Genomic DNA, 23,666 nt, shown 5'->3' with positions numbered 1-23,666 from the left:
CACATGGACCACAGCGGTTCAAGAAGGAAGCTCACTACCACCTTCTCACGAGCATTTAGGAATGGGCAATGAATGCTGGCTTCGCCAGTGATGCCCACTTCCCAGGACTGAATAATAAAAAAAAACTGCCTGCAACTTTGACTAGATTGAAGACATCATCCTCCTTCAGTGCATCTCCTCTGTTGCCCAGGGGAGTGGGACTGCCCTCCCTTTGTTCCATTCCTATATAGCCAGAGATTCACCAGCAGAGGCTTCTCTTCCTACTCCTGCATTGTTCCTCCGGTGGCCCCCAAGGATCTACCCTCTGGAATCTCCCAAAGGTCTATCCATAGCCCTCGCCTTTTACTTAGCTGCATCCTGCCCTCTCCAGTAACATCATCCAAAGAAATGAAAGGTTTTACATTTACACTTAACATGCAACTCTATCTCACCTTTTTAACCTCTCCACTGCTTCTGATTTGCATTGCTGCTTGTCTGCCATCCAGCACTGATGAGCAGAAATTTTCTCCCAGCTACTTATTGGGAAGGCCAAAGCCATTATCTTCAATCCCCATCACAAACTCTGCGCCCTAACCACCACCCCCCAGAGTGTGAGACTGAACCAGATGTTTTGAAATCTTTTTGCCCCATTTGACACTGAGCTGAGCTTCCCACCCCATGTCCTTCCCTTCATCAAGAATATTTCCACCTCCATAACATTATACATCTCTGCCCTTACCTCTACTCTTATGCTGCTCACCCACGCCTTTGTTGTCTCCAGACTTGAGTATTCCAATGCCCTCCTCCTGCCTTCCCACCTTGCACCCTCACTAACCATGAGCTCGTTCACAACTCCACTGTCCATCCGATATCAAGTCTACATCACTTCTGTGCTCACATTGGCTTCCAGTCTGTGACACATCAATTTTAGAGGGTTTTTTAAATAAGAATGAGAACTTTATGATCTTGCCTGTTCCTAACTATGAAATTTCCTCCAGCCCGACAACCTTCCGAGATCTCTACATTACTTTAATTCTGGCCTCTTGCTCATGTCCGATTTTTATTTTTCCGCCATTGGTGTCCTTGTCTTCATTTGCTAAGGCCATAAGCTCTGGAATTCACTCTCTATAACTCTCTGCCTCTTGACCACTCTTTTCTTTAAGGCTCTCCTTAAAACCTAACTCTTTCATCTTTGCCTGTCTAGCTACTCCTGATTTGACTAGGTGTCAGATTTTGTTTGTTGATACTGCTATAAGGCAAAACAAAAACAGAATTACCTGGAAAAACTCAGCAGGTCTGGCAGCATCGGCGGAGAAGAAATCAGTTAACGTTTCGAGCCTTCATGGCCCTTCGGAAGAACTGAAGCATAGTTAGAAGAAGGGAGAAATATAAATTGGTTTAAGGTGGGGGGTGGGGGGGGGGGGGTGGTGGGGGGAGAGAGAGACATTGAGGGTGTGGTGATTGTGGAGATGAGCAGATAATCAAAAGATGTCACAGACAAAAGGGTCAAAGAGGTGTTTTGTCTGAGAAAAGTGCTAATTAAGAATGGAGGACAGGATATTCAAAGTACAGCTCTAGTGGGGGTGGGGTGGAAAGGCTAACAAGGTTTTAGTTTTAGATTTAAAAATAATGGAAATAGGTGGGGAAAGAAGAATCTATATAAATTATTGAAAAAAAAAGAAAGGGGGTGGGGGGGGAAGAAACGGGGTGGGGAAGCGGGGAGGGGGAGTTTAAGATCTAAAGTTGTTGAATTCAATATTCAGCCCGGAAGGCTGTAAAGTGCCTAGTCGGAAGATGAGGTGCTGTTCCTCCAGTTTGCGTTGGGCTTCACTGGAACAATGCAGCAAGCCAAGGACAGACATGTGGGCAAGAGAACAGGGTGGAGTGTTAAAATGGCAAGCGACAGGGAGGTTTGGGTCTTTCTTGCGGACAGACCGCAGGTGTTCCGCAAAACGGTCGCCCAGTTTGCGTTTGGTCTCTCCAATGTAGAGGAGACCGCATTGGGAGCAACGAATGCAGTAGACTAAGTTAGGGGAAATGCAAGTGAAATGCTGCTTCACTTGAAAGGAGTGTTTGGGCCCTTGGACGGTGAGGAGAGAGGAAGTGAAGGGGCAGGTGTTGCATCTTCTGCGTGGGCATGGGGAGGTGCCATAAGTGGGGGTTGAGGAGTAGGGGGTGATGGAGGAGTGGACCAGGGTGTCCCGGAGGGAACGATTCCTACGGAATGCCGTCAGGGGGGGTGAAGGGAAGATGTGTTTGGTGGTGGCATCATGCTGGAGTTGGCGGAGGATGATCCTTTGAATGCGGAGGCTGGTGGGGTGATAAGTGAGGACAAGGGGGACCCTATCATGTTTCTGGGAAGGAGGAGAAGGCGTGAGGGAGGATGCGCGGGATATGGGCCAGACACGGTTGAGGGCCCTGTCAACGACCGTGGATGGAAAACCTCGGTTAAGGAAGAAGGAGGACATGTCAGAGGAGCTGTTTTTGAAGGTAGCGTCATCAGAACAGATGCGACACCTTGTTAAGCTTTGCTGTCAAAGGTGTTATATAAATGGAAATTGTGGTTGTAGGTTTCAGGATTGCATTTACTTGTTCCTGAACGAAATATGTCCTAAGGTAGAATTTCTTGATGCGTCAGATAATTAACCAGCTAATTATATGAGCTGTTCTTCATGTATGAGCCAGGAGAGATAACATTGACAGACTATTGGGCTTTGGGAGTCATCACAGTTGAGCTTGATCCTGTGGTCACCCTCAGCCAGGTGTGCTGAGCAACAATCAAAATAGAAATCCTAACTAATATTTCCCACCTTTGTTCAAAGCCATGGGGAAAATTGTCATAGCTCCACTATTTACTCAGCAGAAACCGGGGAGTGAATCTGGAATCCGTATGAAACTATAATGAACTTGAAGAGCTATATTTTCATGCACTTAAAACACAGTCTTGATAAGCTATTGAGAAAGAGCTCTTCTCTTTTCTAAGTCTCTGTAAATATTTTCTTACCACTCATAGAGGTTAGCACTTTTTTTTTTCCGGAGTCTGAATGCAAGGGGCTTTATAATATACAGCTGCAACAAAGTGAGATGGTGGATATTTGATTCTTATGCCACACCAGGCAGTATATCTATCCACTGAGCCACTAAATGAGCTTTCACTTTAGCAAATTAATTGGAATATTTTACCTGATTCATTGCTATTCAGCAGCTCAAGCCATATCTCCTATTTCAGTAGTCTTGAAGTGAAGAAAAGAAAACGAGTTACTGGGTAGAGGGGAAGGAGTGAAGCATTTTTCACAGCATGCTTTGCATGTTGATAGTGCAAATGAGCTCGCCTGCTGTTTTCATTATCTGGCATGCAAGTGCCTTGTGCTGCAAATTAATTCTGAACTTCACACATTAATGGTGAGGTTTATTTATATTTAAATGTACAGATCAATTTACCAATACATTTAAATATACCAAACTAAGTGACAAGAGCTGAATTTTCTTAATGAAGAAGTGTTCCAAATTTCCTCTGCTGAAACCTTTGTAACTAGTTGTCTGAATGTTCTAGCTGGCTGAATTTTTAGCAATTTGTTTTGAGCTCCAGAGGCAAATCATCAAAATTTATGAATGAATTCCCAGCTGATTTTATTTTATCAGCATACAAACCTTTTGAGCAAACTCTAGGAAAAAAAACCCCAAGAGGCAAGTGAGCCAGTGTTGCTCTCCCTGCTTCCAAATGGTGTTCAAAGAAAGTCGCAGTACTGGGAAAGTAAGGAAGCTAATTGTTAGCTCCATTCCGCTCCTGAAGAGCAATGCATCAGGATTTCCTCTTTGGCTTTTCTGGTGTCTGCACCTAACTGTGTCTGAAGAAGGGTGCATCAACGTAAATTGCAAAGGAAGGCCAAGTAGGCTTTGTACACTTCTGTCCTCGATTAGCACTGGGCACAAATCAAGGTCATATTGCACCTGCAAAAATCTGTTCCTACTGGTTCCTGAGGTATTCTCTTCATATTTTGCACTTGGTGATAGAGTTCACCTCCGCCTTTTGTGATACACCTTATTTGGAGGCAAATGAGGAGAAACAAGTACCATCCTCCTAAAACTATTCACCTGGGTCTCTTCTGAGCTGTAAAAAAAATCTGATTCCTCAATCCAATAGATCGAGTAGCAATCATTCCTCTCCATGGCCTATCACTGTCTGTTTCAAGCTGCAACAGAAGCAGAAGCCTCACAGTCAAATTTGTGTTTTCCTTCTATTCCTACACAACCTCCTTAGCTGCAGTTGTTTCCCCAATTGCTTACACTACAGTGCTGCTATCTTACCAGCTTCTGTCAGAGCAAACTACAGGCATTCCATGACTGCTGCTTTGGGTCCCAGTCTAACCATGGCACAGGACGAAAAGCACATTCATATGTGACAGACCTTTAAATAAACATGAAGAGCACAGGCATGCAGTTCACTGCTTCTGGCCGGCACACGTTAATTGACAAGCCTCCATTCTGTATCAGCAGGTGTACAAATAAAAATCCTGCCTCATTAAGCAAAATCAAAAACTGCAAAAAGCAAAATTTCTCTGCCTTTCTCAGGAGCTTTTTAACTGTGCCTGCTCTTTGATAGTGCTTGTGACTTTTTAGGCACTGGTGGTTACCAGTCTGCCTGCTCCCTCTTGGATGTGACCAACTGCTAGCTTTTCCTTCATTTTACTTTATTTCAACTGGGCTCAAAAGGTTCAGGCTCCACGTCCCAGCAGAGAGCGGCCTTTCGGTATGCTTAGCACTTATCGCTTCTAAACAGCGCCAGAAAAGGAATATCAGCCCTTTTAATTTCCTGTATTTTATTTTTTTGCACATTGTTTAACGTGCTATGAATTAAGGTCTTGCCTGTTTCAGTTGTTAACCAATGTAATTTAAATGGTGAACGGCCACTTTTAAACAGTGCAAATGGGAATATTAATGCAAACATATTAATTAACTATACAAACAGGCTACTCAATATATAATGTTTGTCCTTTTTGTGAGGATAATTGGTTTATGAGAAGTTTCTCAAGTGCTTTGGTGCACATGTTGGTATCAGATGAATCTAATTTGTGGTCCACAAATTTATTGCTGAATTATGATTTTGATAAATATAGAAAGGTAGCTGCTGCAGTTCTTCTGTCTTCTGTTTAACTTACAAAGATTATCATTTTCAAAGGGAGCAATGCCAGAATGTAGGGCACTGTGACCAAATGTTATATTCTTTGAGTTATCAGTGGGTATGTGACGGGTCTGAAGCACAGTTTCAAAGTAGCTTTGTTCTGTTTTTTCTGCCTGCCGCAGGAATGTTTGCTGTTTTTCAGATCAAAGTTGAACACCTACTGGATCACATGCATCTTTTGCGATTGATTTAGCAGATCAAAGGTGTTGACAAGATCACTATGAAGCCAGTGCACCTGAATCAAAGTGATGCATACCAAAAACACAGCTTTATTGGGTCAGATTAATTGCGTGGATACAGATCACTGAGATACTGCCAGTGGGGCATGACTCATTTCCCATGAATGTGGCAAAAAAACTTATTGTTTAGCAATTTTACCAGAATGACAGCGGGATTCCAAGGATGAAGCTATGAGGAAAGATTAAACATACTAGGGTTGTATTTCCTGGAATTCTGGAAGGATAATGGGTGATTCGATTGCAGTTCCCAAGCTATTAAGGGAACAAATAGCATAGAATGGGAGAAACTATTTCTGTTAGTTGGAGAGCCAAGGACCAGTGGGTATTGTACATAAATTAGACTCAGACCTTTTAGTCATGACATTAAGAAAGATTTCTTCATGAAATGGGCAGTAGAAGTTTGAACCTCTCTTTTGTAAGCACCAGTTGATGCTAGAAAAATTGTTAATTTTAAAACTGAGGTTGACAGATTTTTGTTTTCCAAAGATATTTAGGGATAAGGATTAAGGCTAGATTGCAGATCAGGCATGAATGGAGGTATAGGCTTGAGGGGCTAACTGGCTTCCTCCTGTTCCTATGTTCCTGTTCTCACCAGCATTCATACAGTTGCATTTTCCAGCAGCGTTCATTAGGTAGGCACCAAAATTGGAGCTGGAACAACACTTAAGAAACCAAGCAGCGGGATGGCTCTCATATCAGTTAACTCAATCCATTCCATGAATGAACCTGGGACTTTCCTGGTTTGTGTGGTGTTGTATATTTGTCAATTAGCCCTTCATGGAGCATATCATCAACTAATTTATAAATAAAATATGCTTTTCTTGAGGTACTAAGTATTCGATGTGGATCTTACTGTTATTCTGTGATTACATTTTTGTTAATTTTTGAATTTTGGTCAGGATAGTGCAAGCTGAGGAGTGTCATGGCAATGTGGAGACCTGGAAAACATCCCCCAGGCTGGCAACCCATGTGAGCGAGATAATGTGGTTTACTCATCAGGCAGTGCTTCCTGTGAAGCAGTCCCAAATGTACCAATGCTTATCTTCTAATCTTGTTAGTCTTCTCGGATGAATGAATTAATGGCCCTCTTCATTATTAATTAACTATTTGTGTGTGCTGATCACGACTTTTCAATAAACACAAAACCCAAATGTTTGAACATCATTCACTTTGTAGTGAGGACAGATTAAAGGTATGAGGAAACAACATTCCAGCACAACCAAACACCTCAGGCAACTTCAGGAGTGACCAAACATTGGTAGGGATATGGGAAAATGACTAATGGGATAGTTCTTTTAAAGGGCCAGCAAAAGTACAATGGGCAGAATGACCTTCTTCTATGCTGTATAATTTAGTTGCAAAGTGTTTCTCTTTCCCTTTCTTTCTCTCCCCAACACAAATTGAAAAGAAACCAGAGAATCAGGATTACAATTGTTTGCCGGTCAACGATTCACGACCTACAATGTTTCAGTTTGATTGCAATCTGCCCGGCAACCTCCTTACAGATTGCGTTTGGTTTTCCTGGGCAACAATCAATCAACCTATTTTGTGGTTTCATTGTTCACCCAGTAAGTAATATGATGCAGTTCATTCAATCAGTTGAAGTTTGTTTTTGCTGTGCAAACTCACAATGGGACTATGAATGTGAATGGATTTTAGTCATGCACCAGACTTATAATCACTATGAAAGACCAACAATGTATTAAAGATTACCTGTCAAAATATTAATTCCCCTTCAAATGGAAAGTGTATAAATATAATTAGTGGATGCTGGTGTGATATTTTGCATCTTGGTATCTTGTTATGATCACAGTCATTCTGCTGTGTGCCTAATGTCATTACAGTAGTTCCTGCCCAACATGTAGGTGCAATCCCTTGAGGTTTAAGATCTCATTTATTGTAAGTTGAATGAGTAATGAAGAAGAGAACCTATTTCTGTAAGTTATATGAACAACAGAGAAGGGACCAGGTTACTTCATCTTTTTCTCATTGCAGTGTCTATGGCTGCATACCTACGAGGATTCAAAACAGTGTGACTGAAAAAATGCATGGCTGAGGCATAAAGGAGAAAAAAACAATTTATGCAAATGTATTGGGCTGATAGATTTTTTGTTCAATAGATGCCTGAATAATGATGGCTCACAAAATCAGTAATATAGCCATCATATAAACTACAAGGATGAAGCTGGCTTGGTTTTACATTGTTTCATTTTTTTTTCCATTATTACCACTGCAGTGTAATACAAGTAAAAGTAAATGGAACACAATGTATGTTGGGTGGTTCCAGAAACCTTCAACCTCAATATCATGGGCAGAATTTTCCCCCCATCAGGGGGGGAAGTTCAGGAGCGGGCATATGGAGGCGCGCCTCCGATCGGCACCCCCGATTGGGGTCGTGCCGCCATTTTACATGGGCGGGCCAATTAAGGCCCACCCAGCGTGACGTCCGCCAGGAATGTGCAGGCGGGGGGATTCGCTGAGCCGAGAGTGTGCTCTTTCGCACATGTGCGCTAAAGAGCGTGCTCATCTCCCTGAGGCTAACTGCTGCTAAATGCTAAAAACAGAAAAATAAAATTTCCCTGACATGTCCCCTCATGTGACACTGTCAAATGAGTTGGGACATGTCCATCACTTTTAGTTAAACTTCTATTACATTTTTAAAAACCTACATGAAACCTCATCCCGCCCCTGGATGAGGTTTCATGCTTTCTCTGAAGCCCGCCAGGGCTCCCGACCTGCCCGCCAACCTTAAGGTTGGACGGGCAGCCCTGTCAATTATCTAACTTGTCTTATTAATGGCCTCAATAGGCTGTTGACAGGTCAGCGGGCGCACAGCTGATTCGGCTGAGTCCCCACCGACCTAAAAATTGATATGACGCGGGGTGATATCGGGAGTTCAACCTGACATCATCCCAAGTCATTTTACGCGTTGGCGAGTGAGCCCCGCCCCCCACTCGCCGACCGGGAAATCCTGGCCATATTTTAGGCAGTTTTACAGTAATGAATTGCCTCCAAATATATTGTGACCTACATATAGCAATCATTAAAGTCAGTTTTGGTCTGTTTAAAAACATGTATTTTAAGGTGTTGAGTTTTTTTTAGTTTGAAGTAAGTTGGGGGGTTGGGTGGGGGGACTCAGTTAAAAAAAAAAATGCATTTTCAATATTGTTATTAGCTTAAAGAAACATGCAAGGGCCCGAGAAAAACGTACTCATTTTAAATGAAAAGCCACATAGAATTCAGTTTAAGGAAGAAATTTTGTTTCACCGTTAATTATATGAATTGAAATGTGAACACTTATGTTGAATGTTTTATACCTCAGAGCTATGCAGAGATGACACTAGTTTCTGAGGGTGCAGGAACTTTATTTGCAGAGCTTTATAGAATGCTTTAAAATGTCTACTCCATGCTTCAGCTCCAGTTTCCAGTAGCTTCTGTATTGTCTGTTTGCTTATCTGTACCCAGACTTATCTAGTCAAGAGCAGTTAGAATCAATAGTAACAGACTCACGTAATCAAATGTGGAACAATTGAACACTACATCTTTCATGTGTTGAACTTGTAATTCGGACAATTGCTGAAGTTATCCAACACATCAACATGGGGATAATCATATGCAATTTGTACCACAAGTGCCAAAGTAACATTCACGCCACACAAGTACCAGGCAATGACCGTCTCCAACAAGAGAGAATCTAGCCATCGCCCCTTAACATTCAAAGGCATTACCATCATTGAATCGCCCACTATCAACATCCTGGGTGATACCATTGACCAGAAACTGAACTGTACTAGCCATATAAATACTGTGGTGAAAAGAGCAGGTCAGAGGCTAGGAATCCTGCAGGGAGTAACTCACCTCCTGACTCTCCAAATCCTGTCCACCATCTACAAGGCACAAATCAGGAGTGTGATTGAATACTCTCCACTTGCTTCGATGAGTGCAGCTTTAACAAAACTTAAGAAGCTTGACCCTATCCAGGACAAAGCAGCCAGCTTGATTGGCACCCCCTCTGCAAATATTCACTCCCTCCACCACCGATGCACAGTGGCAGCAGTGTGTATCATCTAAAAGATGCACTGCAGGAACTCTTTGAGGGTCCTTAGACAGCAACTTCCAAACCCATGACCACTACCATCTAGAAGGACAAGGGCAGCAGACAGATGGGAACACCACCACCTGTAAGTTCCCTCCCCCAAGCCTCTCACTATCCTGACTTGGAAATATATCACTGTTCCTTCACCATCGTTGGGTCAAAATCCTGGAACTCCCTTCTTAACAGCACTGTGGATGTACCTACACCACATGGAGTGCAGTGGTTCAAGAAGGCAGCTCACCACCACCTTCTCAAGAGCAATTAGGGATGGGCAAAAATTGCTGGCCTAGCCAGTGCCATCCACATCCCGTGAATGATAAAGACAAAACTTGGTGTGATGCTTTATCTTCTGGGCAAATGAACATAGCTGAATTATTTCAACTATTAATTCTTTGTGAGAGGAGTGAGTAAGGATAAGTACGGGAGCAAAATGACCTGGGAGATGTTTTCCCAGTTGTTGGTTAAGGGAATGTCTCAAAGTTTTCACTGTAATCCTAATGCTGAATATCTACTATTGATTTTTAACAGTACCCTTCACCCCACAACCCAAATTCGAAAAGTTTGCCACTATCGCGAATGCTGGCAGATAAGCTTATGTAAGCTGAGCATGTTTCACTCAAGCCGTTTTGCTTTATCGATTTCAAATTATTTTTTTGCATTTTAGCTCACCTGCCCAGATCCCAGCTGTGAGCTAGCAAGGCTCCCTACCACTGGTTCCATTGTTCAATTGATTTCTGAAGATACATGGGGTAACTTGTTCTATGAGTCTTTTTTTCTCCATCCAGGGAAGCATTGATCCACTGTCTTTGGCAGAGGCAGAATATGAGGCATGGATAATTGCAGCATTTCATAGTTTTCTATTTTAAAAATTTTTTTACCATTTCAACTTCAATATGGAAAAGGACCAATTACCTGAAAACTAAACAGTAATGAAATGATCCCTTACCATTCAAATACCATGAGACAGAATAGCCCTCCTGAGACAACCATTTTGATGGAATTGATCACAATATAAACAACAGTTTTGAACTACAATTTCTCTCTCTCTCTCATTTCAGAAATGACCGGAACAGTTGCTGATATCTCTTTGGTCCACTGGAAGCAGCAATGGCTTGAGAACGGCACCTTATATTTCCATGTCTCCATGAGTAATGCTGAGCACCTGTCCCAGATAACTCCACCAACTCTGCGGGAGCCTTCCGAGATAGTGGATGAACAGATGCATGTCCTTCATGTCTCAGTCATGGTGAGACCTCTTTAAATAAGTCACATTCTCTCTTATACTTTGTAGTAATATTGGTAGGCTGAGTTTTCATGAGTATAAATAAGGGAAATTAGGCTTGTTGATAGTGTGGAGATGGCACTACAACTCAGTAAATGAACAATGAATCTCAGTTGATTGGGGAACTGTTCTACAAAATGGTCTGAGTGGAATGGATTGCCCAAAAAACAATTGAAGTCTTTAGGTCCTGTCAGACCCAGCGTGATTTGAGAATACTATGCCGCTAAGTGAGCAGGCGTGGTTTCCATGCCTACAGTTCACCCACATAATGAATTTTTGCTCATAACAAATGTGCTGCTAAGGGGGTATGGTAATCAGGCAGCGCATGTGTTAAAATTGGTGCTTTGGGTTGTTTACCTGTCATCCAGTGTTTGGATCAACAGTAACTTCAACAAAAGATTTGAAGCCTGGCAACATTTCACATACCTGCAATTTCAATAGGAGGAGTCATTCAGAGAATTGAAAGGGGAGAAAATCAATACCTTACAACCTTACACCTTGAACTAACTGCTGGCCATAAGGTGTTTTTTTCTTGCATTTTTGCAAATGAAACCAGTGAATGGAAATCTGCTGTGATTATTTGAATGAATGCAGCAGATGTGACCCAAGTCCTTGACTCTTGTGACAGAGAAGCCCGAGTGCAATGGAAACACTTTTGCTGATATGATAATGGAAGTTTACACAATTGTGTGATACAGCATTGCATTATCCAAGGCATTAGATGGTTAGGTCTCTGAGATTTGACTTCTGAATTGGCGTGGAATATAATCCATTCACCTCTGGGACCTAGATTTGAATCCAGCTTTTAATCCATGGGATGTAAGTGTTATTGCAGGTTGACTGCATGTGTGTCCACTTCCAATGTACACCTTCAATCATCACAAACACATGTTAGAAAATCAGAGGCATATTCCTCTCAGTCTTGCTCATTTATTTTAATTTTTGTTATTTCACATACTATTCAGTAATGGTTTCATATTTGATTTTGTACCTATTTGGTCTAATTCATCTAGTTCTTCCATCATCTTAAACATATATATGTTTTTGAGATTTTAGCAGTATGACACAAAGGTAGCTTTGGGTAATGTGAACCTATTTGGGAGGACAAATAAGGCAAGGTGAATGGTAGGATTATGAGAAGTGTAGAGGAGCAGACGGGCCTTGGAGTGCATGTCCACAGATCCCTGAAGGTAGCAGGTCAGTTAGATAAACAAGTAAGAAGGCATATGTGATATTTCCCTTTATTGGCTGAGAAATAGGGTATAATAGTGTGGAGGTCATGCTAGAACAGTATAGAATATTAGTTAAACCACAGCTAGGATACTGTGTACAGTTCTGGATGAGATTGCACACATGAGGGTACAGAAGAGATTTACAAGGATGTCAGAAATTGAGAATTTCAGCTATGAGGAATAATTGAAAAGACCTGTGTTTGCTTTGGAACAGAGGAGGCTGAGGGGAGCATTAATTTAGGAGTATATATTTATGTTGGACCTGGATAGAGTGGATAGGAAGGTCCCATTTTCTTTAGCAAACAGTCAATAACTAGCAGGCATGGATTTAGAGTAATAGGTAGAAGGATTAGAGGTGAGTTGAGCAGTAAATTTTCACCCAAAGTGTCCTGGGGGGTCGAGAAGTCACTGCTTGAAAGGGGGTGGAGATAGAAATCCTCATTGCATTTAAGAAAAATGCTTGGATATGCTCTTGAATGCCACAATCTACAGGCTTCGGACGAAGAGCTTGAAGGTGGGATGAGGCTGGTGGACACAAACATGATGGGCCTAATGGCCTCCGTCTGTTCCATAAGTTTTTCTATATTTCTGTTGGCTAACAGCAAAACAGTGTTCACAAATCAGCAGTGACAATCTGATGGATTAAGAGGACAGGTGATCTGGGAAGCAGAAATGTCACGTGGTTATGAGATGCTTTACTGAGATTGGAGGCAGAATACATGTACTTTCATTCTTCATGAAGCTGTGTGCCTTTAACACTAGGTTAGAACTATTCATTCCATTCATCATCACGAGCAGTTTCACTTCCATGAGCACAAAATTTGTAGGGAACTAAATTGCTTTGAGAGTGTGTCTACTATTGTGTGCACTGTACTTGGGGAATGGCTGAAGTTGATTGCCACATCACAGAGGCCTTTACAGTTCATAATTTGATTGGCATATAAAACACAAGCCCTCCATCTGGGAAATGCTTCAGTTTTACTGTGAAACTGAAGAGCAGGTTTTATTGTGTTCAGTGAACTATATATTCAGAGCTTGATTGATTCTCCTTGAAGAAACTATTTTTAGCACTATTCTTTGGGACGTTTATCAAGTTCGAATCTACTGATTCAGGTGCGTGCATTTGAAATGAATGGAAGAAATTAGCAGATTTGACCTAATATACACCGAATCAAATCGCAAAACATACACACTTGAATACATATGCCAGATTGTGCAGATTGGTGATAAAAAAGAATGATAGAGAATTTGAATGTCACAAGAGAGGTTAGTAGGTCGTTGCTGGTCCATGTTAAGGTAGGAATATGAAATGGCTTCCTTTCTCAGCCAGCATGAACCATTGTGTCGACTTTGTGTGCAATGTTCACATTGCTTACACAATCAGTTATTGGTCAGTTTTAGCTGTTATTGAATTTGGCAGACATTCAATAATGAGAATTATTTCTTCTAAGAACCTGTGCTTAATGAATTGGTGATGGATATTTTAATTCAATTGGCACTTGAGGGCAAGTATCATTACAAAGGCATCATCACAAGCAACTGACGCAGCATATAGGGACTCGTATTAATTTCCCTAAAATGTCACAGGCCTACATGAAATTTGCAGTTAAAGTCAGATAATTCCTTGCTGATTATTTGTTCTAACTGGCTCTTGTGATACCATTCTGTGTCCAAAATGAGCGTTTCTTTGTTTTGCAATTAGACAGAGAAATTGAGAAAACTAGCACATAAGAAATACTCAGTTTCACTATGATTTTTCAAGTAAACTGATTTCCCCCTTGAAGAAATTGTCCTTTGTGATCACTACCAAACGAATCAATGTTTTTTCACCAATGGTACTCCAGGGTGCAATGGTAGGTAATGTTAATGCCCCAAAAGGAGAAAGCTTGGGTCAGGTGGGACTTAGAATGTATAAATTTCAAATCCAAACCCAACTCACCTCAGACCCACCTATTACCAATCTTCCCTGAGGCGGATCAGGGCTGGATGGGATATAATTTGTGTTGCAGCTTTAATGCTAGATGACCAATGGCCACTGGTGCCCCATCTCCCCGCACCCCTGATCTCTCTCTCTGTTTCTCCGTATGCTTCACAGCTGTGGCCTAGTGCCGCATACTTATCTGCCCAATAACCAGCCAGCCAACCTCTTAATCTGGTTGACTGCAGTCAAGAAATAAGTTCCAAAAATGATAACCAGATCCTGCCATTAAGTTCAAGAGGACGTTAAGGAAAACTGTACTTCCTGAATTCCTGACTGATAATTTTCCAACCCCTCCCCACCCCATACCACCCCTTTTCTACCTTCATATCAAAAGACATGTTAGAAATGCCATTAAGTGTTATGCCATGTTCAGTGAGCAGTAACTGGGTTTTTATTGGCAATTGTAGTAACAACTACTGACAAACAACCGAATTGGCCCTGAAAAAATAATGAAATGTTAACTTTTTCCATTATGGATTAATGACTAGATTTAAACTAGATTTTTAAAAGTTTTTTTTCATGATCTTTCAGCTCCTACCTTCACATGTGTATGTTCCTATCCATATTTCATCCTGTGTAATTTTTTAAAAAGTGGTTTGTTGATTAGTACAATTCATCCCTGGTTGTCTGTCTGTGAAAATTCTTTAATATGAGTGGTTGTCTGAACAGCTTGATGACATCACAGCAGCTCGATGCTGGGAATCCCCATTAAGCAGCCCTACAATCAATTGTATATTGAAAGAGTTAAAATTCTTGCCACAGAGAGCATGAGATCTGTTAGCGAGGCTTCCTTCAAAGTCAGCAGTGAGTGTCCATGCTTAACCCTTAACTGATCATTTAAGGGCATCAATCGACCTCTGGGTGGGAAGGCCGACCTCAGTTTTCCCTGCCGCTGACTGAATTGGAGGGAGCTGGGAAAGTAACAGCCACTCCAACCTCACCTTCCCTCATAATTCTTTGACATAACCTTCTGACACATAACCTTTCATTCTCCTTTATATATGTTTCTCTCTTTTTAACACGTAAATTCTATTGTTCCATATATCTTTGAAACTATTTTCCTCATAACATAAAAATTTTCATAGTGCCAGTATTGCCAGCAACCTTTGGAAAAAGTAAACACATTCCTTAACCTTGCTTATCTGGCTAGTTATAAACAGACTGAGATCCCTTTGAAATCCAAATATCCCTTCATTTACCTAAAAATGCAAATTCAACTTCACATCTTACATGCTAAGCCAGCATCCATGTTTACCCATGAGCATGTCAAGCACCTAGCTTCTTTTGATGATTTAAAGCTTGCAGTCTACTTGACTCCAAATGTAATTAAATCACACACAGACCCAACTGTACTTACCCCCATAAACCTACTTCACAATATACCAGAAAAATATTATGAAAATTATTATACTTTCATGACACATTATATTGCAATGAGCCAGGAATTCAGATTTACCAAGAAGGTGGTAACAGAGCTGTGCCACCTCCTTCAACCTGACCTGGAGCCCCACAACATGGCAAGGAGGCCCTTCCCAGTGGCTGTGAAGGCTACCTTGCCCTCACCTTTTATACCACCTGATCTGTTCAAGCAGGAGTGGTAGTTGTCGCCAATGTTTCATTGTATGTGCTTCATCCAAGCATCCAGGAGGTCATGTAGACCACAGAAGCTAGGTGAGGAAACGTCATTGCCTTTCTCCCCAACAGGCAAGAGGAACATGAAAGGGTAGGTGGGTTCACCAGGATAGTGGGATTCTGGTTGTGCAGGGTGCCATTGCCAACCCCCCCCCACCCCTCCCCACACCTCCTCCCCCCCACCCCCACATGCTAACAAGGGGAGATACTGCAAGCTCAAGGAGTACAAATCGATAAATGCGCAGTTATTATGCAACCACACTATCTTGGCAGAACCCAGTATGTGTTCATCCTCCACCATTCAGCCCTACCCAGTGTATTTGGGATTCTGAGAAGAACCAGAGATTGGCTGCTTGAGGAAAAGGACTCTTCCTCACTATCTGGCTTTTGACCCGCTTCTGCCATCCCACTGTAACAGGGTGATGTACCAACTGTCCCTTATTTTATGAGATTATCCCATATTTGAGGCCACTATCCCGTGTGTCTCCCTGGCTCTCACAGATCTGACAGCCACCACCACCGCACCCTCCCACCCCGCCAACCCCAAACCCTTCCCCTGCTCTAACGGACTCTCTTGTCGGAGTATTCCTTAATTTTCTCCGCAAAAGTTGGTCACCCTGATGTGTAACATTGTGGAGAGCAGGCAGCTGACTAGCCCCATTGCCTTCCACAGTTTCTCGGGAGGGCCTCTTGTGGTTGGACCACATCTGTCCTTCTCGCCTCTTCCTCCACCAAGACATCCAATGCAGTGTCAAGGATCCTTGAAAAGTGACTTCTCCCCTGTTTTGTTATAATTCAATCTACTTGCTGCTCAAACTGCCTTCCACAAACAATTCCAGTGTTTGCCCCAGCCAGAATGCATTTCTCCTTAAGAGGTATGGGTTGCCTTTAAGTAGTGCAGCCTAGTTTTGAGTGGTGCCAGCCTCACACAAACTGGGGCCCCCTGCTGAGGCATGTAGTCACTCAACAGCATTCCGGGTAGCATGAGGTTGGCACAATGCCAGCTTTCAAAGCAACGAGCATGAGTTGTGCATTGTGACCCTGAGTCTGTTTTCAGAGACAATCACATTTTTTGCCCCGAGTGTTTCTCAAGTACAACAGGTTGTTTTTCCAACAGAATGCAGTGAGTGGAGGATAGTTTTTTGATACAAATTATATGTGTAAAATCCATTCAATTACTTACAGCCATGACTTGGAATTATCCAATCAGCTCCATTCTTGCTGGAATTTATGGCGTTACTATATGCAGCCTGTAAAAATAGACATGTGTAGGGATGGAGGGTATGCACTGCAACTGATTGACCCACAAAGAGAGATAGCTGTACTTAGAAAAGAGATTAGTTACTTCCGCTCGGGTTTGGTGACCCCCGTTGGATTTCATAGTTGGAAGGTATTAAAAAAATAAAGCATCTAATTGAAGTTCGACATACTACAATACAGTGAGATGGGATTTCAAGGTCAGGTCTTCTAAATGTCTCTGCATATTGTTAAGAGAGTGAATGTATTTGACTGAAGTAAAATGAACTGCAGCTACCCATTTCCATGGACAAGCTTGATCATGAAAACTAAGGACTTGTGCCTTTGAAGAAAAGGGTCACGGCATGAGTTTGAATGCGAGACAGCTATTAAAAAGCAACAAACAGAGATTGCATACTCATCAAGTTGGCTATAGCTCTGTTCTTTTGTAGATTATTGTGTAACTACAACTGATTTTATTGAAAATGTTGTCTGAATAATATGTCTTTTATGTGAAAGCCGTGTATGTGCTTGTTTTTCATATCTTTGTACTGAGTGATTGAATCAGGTATAAAAAGGGAATCTCTACCTTATTACAGCCATGTATCTGATTTTATTTCAATCCAATTGAGTAGGCTACGCAGCGAGCACTCATTCTCATTTTTAGCAGGGCTCTGAGTTTATGAACAGCACCAAGTGTGTTCCGATTTATAAACCTACATTCAAGGTCACATTTGCAATTGAATGAGGGGTGATGATCTGACCCTTGTTTTGTTATACAATTGGAATAAGTATATATTTTTTTAACAATTAAACGGTTGTTATTAAAAATAAACGTTTGATCAATTAAGAAAATAGTGAAGCTTTTCGAGCAGATGTCAATTTTGAAAATACTCAGTTTTAGTTTGTGTATTTGTATTAATCCTCTTCACATTTTGTTATTTGTAGAGCCATAATGCAGGTAAAGAGCAAAGGTCACTTGTTCTTGAATTTTCCACAGTTGTGCACATTTCAATCCTTCAAATTAGAAGTAATAATCAGATGTTCTCAAGAGGTGGACATTGTTTGTTCTTGTCAACAGCAAGTTATTTTACTTCTCCTCTTGACCTCGTGAAGCCAAGTAGAGGTTTGAACAGGTGACTGAATCCCACAGGACTGTTAATATTATATGGTGACTGGCCATAAAGAGTGCTGGAAAGCAATGTGCTGTGAATTTCCTCCCAATGCTTTCTCAACCTTTCTCTCTCTGTGACCGCCAACTGCTTTAAGAGCGCTTCTGGCAGTACAATTAAGTGGAGTTCAAACCTTGCCAAGCCTCCTTATGTCAAACCCGACTCTAACCCATAGTTTGCAATAGGAAAATAAAGGGCGGGATTTTCAGCTCGGCATGCGGGCGTGCGCCCGACACGCCCGAGTGTGAAATAGTGCGCAGTGACGTCGGGCGATGTCCCGATGTCATCAAGCACTTGCGCGATATTTCAGTCGGAGGGCAGGTGCGAAAGTCAGCAGCTTGCCTGCTGACAATTAAGAGGCCTATTAAGGCCCTTAAGCTGGTAACAAAGTTGAGTTTTTCACTGCCCATCCAACCTTACGGTTTGGGGGCAGGCGAATAGGCCAGGCAACCTTTGCATTTTTTTGCGAAACCTCACCCACGGGTGGGATGAGGTTCCCGTCATTAAATTTTTAAAATGCTTGGGCAGGATTTTAATAATCACCAGGTAAAAGTGCGTAGGTCCAGTGTGCGGACACTTTTTCTGGATTTTTAACATTTTTAATTTTGTTTTTAAAAATCTTCAGCCCCCTGAGGCAGCTCCGTGCCTTCAGGGAGCTTTCAGTGAGTGCACCCTCGCACATGCGCAAACTTCAGCGCTCGCGCTCCTCCCGCCCTCACCCCGGCAGCGCTGAAGCTCTCAGCGCGCCTTTCACGCTGGCTGGCTGTTAGTTGGCCAGCCAGCATGAAATCGCGGTCGGGGCCTGATGGTGTAATGTGGGCTGTTTTGCGGCCGCTCCCGGGCCTGCCTGCCCGACGAGGGGAAAATCCTCCCCAAAGAATCATCCTACATTAACTAGAGGGTACTTCAGCTTTAGAATCATTTTATTATATACCCAGAGGGAGGCCATTCAGCCCATCATGCCTGTGTTGGCTCTTTTGTGGAACTATCCCATTAATTCCACTCCCCTGCTCTTACCCCATTGCCTTGTCAATTTTTTCTCCATGTATTTATCGTTCCCTTTTGAATACTACTATTGAATTAGCTTCCACCACCCTTTCAGACAATGTGTTCCAGATCACAATAACTAGTTTTTTTTTAAGTTTCCTCGTGTTGCCTCTTGTTTTTTTTGGCCAAACACGTTGTCCTCTGGTTAATGACTTTTCTGCTACTGGAAATAGTTTCTCCCGATTTATTCTGTCAGAATCATTCATGATTTTGAACACCACCATCAAATCTCCCCTTAGTCTTCTCTATTCTAAGATTTGAACTCAACCCAAGCTTTTCACTTCTCTGTGCATAACGCAAGTGCCTCAACCCTTGTATCATTCCAGTAAGCCTGCACCATCCCCAAGGTCTAGACATCTTTTCTAAAATTGAGTGCAGTACTCTGGCTGAAATCTTAACCAGTGTGGTTAAGCATAACTTCTTTGCTTTTGCATTCTATTCCTCTACTGATGAAGACAAGGATCCAGTATGTCTTTTTAACAGCCTTCTTAACTTGTCCTGTCACCTACAAAGATTTGTGTATTTCCATCCACAGATCTCGCTGTTCCTCATTCCCCTTAAAACCCTTTGTGCCAATTAGTTCAAATTGCCTTTCCTTATTCTTGTGTTAAGTATCATCTGCCGTGCATCTGCCCTTGAAGCCTGTTAATGTTCTCCTCACAGTTTTTCACATTTCTGAGTTTTGAATCATCTTATGAAATTGTACCCTGCATACCCACATCATGAGCGCACATACTAATGGTAGAAACTGTATCTTATTTTTCCTACTTAGTTTTCAGATAAATGCATGGAAACTGTTGGACTTGTGCCATGCAGTGAAATCCTCTCTAAAGCAAATTCCCCAGGTAATGGAGTTTTCATCCCCAATAAATCAGCCAAGGCGATTAAATTAAATCTGTATTCCACTGTGCTACATTTCTACAGCTATAATCTCAAATTAACTTGGGCAATGGGCATAATTTCTTTCATTGTCACCGCTGAATCCCTGTTAATCATATCACTTGCTTATTATTGAACTGGTTGTATATTTTATTTATGAATAATAATGACATCATTTATCAAATCAAAGTCAAATAGGCTTGCATTCTCTTTATTGATTGGATAATACAATCTGGTTTTAGCTATTGCTTTTTTAATTATCAGACAGAATCTGTTAAATAAAGGAATTACTCCTCTCAGCTGTTTTATATCAGAAGTATGTTCTATAATAAAGGGCCTGTTAAATGTTTCTTTTCTCCAAAACTTTCAAAGTTTACAAATAAACTATCTGACTGCTTATAAGAATAATGATCAAATGTATTTATGGATTGGCTTTTCCAGGTGGGTTGGGAGAAAATCTATATTTTAAGGTTTGTAAGGAACCAGTTGAGGATAAATAGTGCTCAGCATGTGTGAAGTGGCAGATTATGATTCTGCACCATGCTGACTTAATGATATTACGTGGAAAGACTACAAATCTCATATTGTAAGTGTTTTAACTATTGAATGTTGTGCATCAACTGCGCCTGCATCACAAATTTCAACCACAAATTAAATCTTATTTTATGCAATAATAAGTTCATGTCACGTCTCTCTGGATGCAGTTAGCAACCTGCCCTTTTTGTTATAACTGACATCTCATTTACAGATATCGACTGAAGCTCAATGCAAATTGGTCAAATTCCCACATGACAAAAAACCAGATGAGGCAGTTGAATCTGAGGAGGCAGCTCAAGAGCGGTACAATGAATCAGCCAGAATATGTCAGGGGATATATCCATGGCAATCGAAACTGACTGTGGATAATTTAAAGAAAAATGTTTGAATTAAGTGCTCCATGAACAGTGTCAAAATAGTTAAGGACGAAGTTTAAAGAGATTAAGAAGTTTTAGTAGATATAGAGTGCTTCAGTGTAGTGGTTGGACAGTTTGACCAATGACTAAAGCTGATAAAATGCTGCACCACGTAGTCAAGATAGTAGAATTCAAATTGAAGGAAATCATCAAATTTTACATTTCTATTCTAGTCTAGTATTATAGTCAGATCACACCTCGTATCTGCTCTCTGCTTTGACCATTATAATTAATACAGAGAGACATCATTTTGGCTTTGGAGATGGTTCAGGGAAGTGCCAGAAATCATTGTAATGGTTTATGAGGAAAAACCAGAGGAACTTCGAACTTCCAGCCTTAAAATGAGGGAACTGAGTGGTAACCTTACAAAGGGATGTAAGCTGGTAAATCTTAAAGAAATGATAGATCCAAGATCGGATTTCAGACTAAACCATGAGAGCAGGATAAAGGGACACAGATTAAGACTAGTAAATTTAACAGTAATGTCAGTAAGTTGTTCCTCATACAGAGTTATTAACAAATGGAATGAATTTTGCATTTAATAGTAGAAAGGAAAGTCAAAGCATAATTTATTAAACTGTTGGGTGGCAAGATGGGAGGTGTATAGGGCCTTTGTAGTTGTATCAATTACCTTCCTTATCTATCTATAATATTCTGAATATAGGAGTTTTAAGTTAAATTAGTTTTCCAATTGAGAAGCATATCCAATATTAAACAGATGCCTAATTTCATGTTTGTTAGTATAATTTACCTTCTAAATAACCCAAAGAAGATGTGAAGTACTAGGGATACATCTGCCCAAAAAATTGTGCCAGCAATGGATTTAAATATTAGTACCAATTTTCAATTGAAATAAATACAGAAAACACAGCTGGGCAGTCAACATGTGTAAGATAAAGACTAGTTAATATTTCTGGTTGACCTTTTCATCAAAACTGGAATGATGTGATCAAGGCTAAGAAATGAGGGGTGGAAAAGAATCAAAAGTCAAGAATTCATGTATACTGTAATTTTCATAAAGAGGCAGCTGGTGAATTTAGTAGCTTGAAAATAAATTATTTTAAATTGCAAAAATTGTATCAAGTGCAATATTCTGCCATGATCACTTCAATCGGATATTTGAGAAAACATTGGAAAGAAAAAAGGTGGGCTGAATTTTGACCCCTGTCAAGGGGGTTGTGTGGGGGTGGGCGGGAGCAAGCACGAACCTGATCGGTGCCTCCGATCGGGTGTGCATCGCCATTTTACGTGGGCTAGCCAATTAAGGCCCGCCTAGCGTGAAGCTCGCCCAGAAGTGCTGAGCGCTCCCTGTGCGGGGGAGGGGGGGATTCCCTGAGTCGGGAATGCACTCTTTCGCGCAGGCCTGATGTCACCGCACGTCATTTTACGCATCGGTGAGCGGGCCCCTCCCCTACTCATCGACCGGAGATTTTAGCCTGGTGAGTCACATTCGGCTGCATGGTGAAATAATGGTTCCTATTTCCAAAACCTTTCATAGTGTCACCCCTACCTTATCTCTGCAAACTCATCCAACCCTACAAACCCCTCAACTCTTCTGACCTCACCTCCCCATTACACCCCCGCACGCCCCCAGATGGTCTTTGCCCTACACTGGAATTGTTCCTAAAACCCTCCATCTTGTATTCAACTTCAGCTGCCTCCTCAAACTCTGTCTTTTGTTAATTGCACTTTAATTGTGTTTAATTGGTTGCAGGTTGTGAGCATTAACTAGGAATTCACTTGATCCCTATATAAATAGACACAGACTAAAACTGTGGTTAAAAACAGAAAATGCTGGAAACACGCCACAGATCAGGCAGCATCTGTGGAGTGAGAGAGAGAGGGAAACACAATTAACATATCAGGTCTAATGAAAAGCCACAGACCTGAAACATGGGTTGGAATTTTCCGGCCCCATCTTGGCGGGAATCGCTGTGGGAGATTCGGCCTATTGACTTTCAGTGGGACTGGACAATCCTGGCAGTGGGCGAAGCTGGAAAATCCCGCCCATTAACTCTGTTCCTCTTTCCACAGATGCTGCCCGACCTGTTGAGTATTTCTGGCATTTTCCATTTCTATTTCTGATTTCTAGCATCCACAGTCCTTTGCTTTTCAACTGTGGTTGTTGGGTGAGGAGGTATATTTTTTTTTAATGTGTAAATTCCAAATAAGCATAATAGTGCGTAAGTAAAGATTGATTCCAGTTCTATCCTGCACCAACTGGTTTTCTGGAATAGAACATGACTGTGCCTTTGGAGCTTTGTCTTCAGCTTCTCTTCTGCTAAGCACTTTAGGGCGCTCACTGGTTGAAAGTTACTGTATAAATCTGAATTCTTGGTAAAGTATGCACTGAGTTTGGTTGTAGCAGTGCATGAAGCAAAGGAATAAATTGAATTAGCTTTCATTATTGTCTTTTGGAAATAATTTAACTCTTTTAAGATTGTGTATGTCAAAATCATCCTTGTCTCTTTGTTATGCTGTCCATCTTTAAGGAAACAAGTTTTCTGTCTCCTTCATGCCCTCTCTAATGCTTTTAAATAGTCTAGGGTTAGCTTCTATGACTTTGGCCACATGGATTCAAAATTGTATTAACTGCCTTACTTGTAACAGCTTTTTGAACACTATGCCCACCTAAAGCTACCTGCTAAAGTGACAAAGAACAGGTTACTGAAGGATTAAATTGATTAGTTTTTTTTAAAAATTCATTCATGGAATGTGAGCGTGACTGGCAAGGCCAGCATTTATCACCTAAACCC

General features: G+C 41.5%; 1 protein-coding gene across 5 annotated transcripts in view; it reads left to right on the top strand.

Moving 5' to 3' along the window:
• Positions 1 to 23,666, top strand: part of astn2 (astrotactin 2) — a 1,702,785-nt gene that overhangs the window by 154,972 nt on the left and 1,524,147 nt on the right. For all 5 annotated transcript variants that reach the window (XM_078550334.1, XM_078550333.1, XM_078550331.1 and 2 more), the window contains exon 2: positions 10,555 to 10,742. In XM_078550334.1, coding sequence (XP_078406460.1) covers positions 10,555 to 10,742 — 188 coding nt within the window. The remainder of the gene's footprint in view (positions 1 to 10,554; positions 10,743 to 23,666) is intronic.

Source organism: Cetorhinus maximus, chromosome 10 (assembly GCF_964194155.1).
Source record: "Cetorhinus maximus chromosome 10, sCetMax3.hap1.1, whole genome shotgun sequence".
NCBI lineage: Eukaryota > Metazoa > Chordata > Chondrichthyes > Lamniformes > Cetorhinidae > Cetorhinus > Cetorhinus maximus.
The sequence above is the reverse complement of the archived record's forward strand: the minus strand, read 5'-3'. Positions and strand labels throughout refer to the sequence as shown.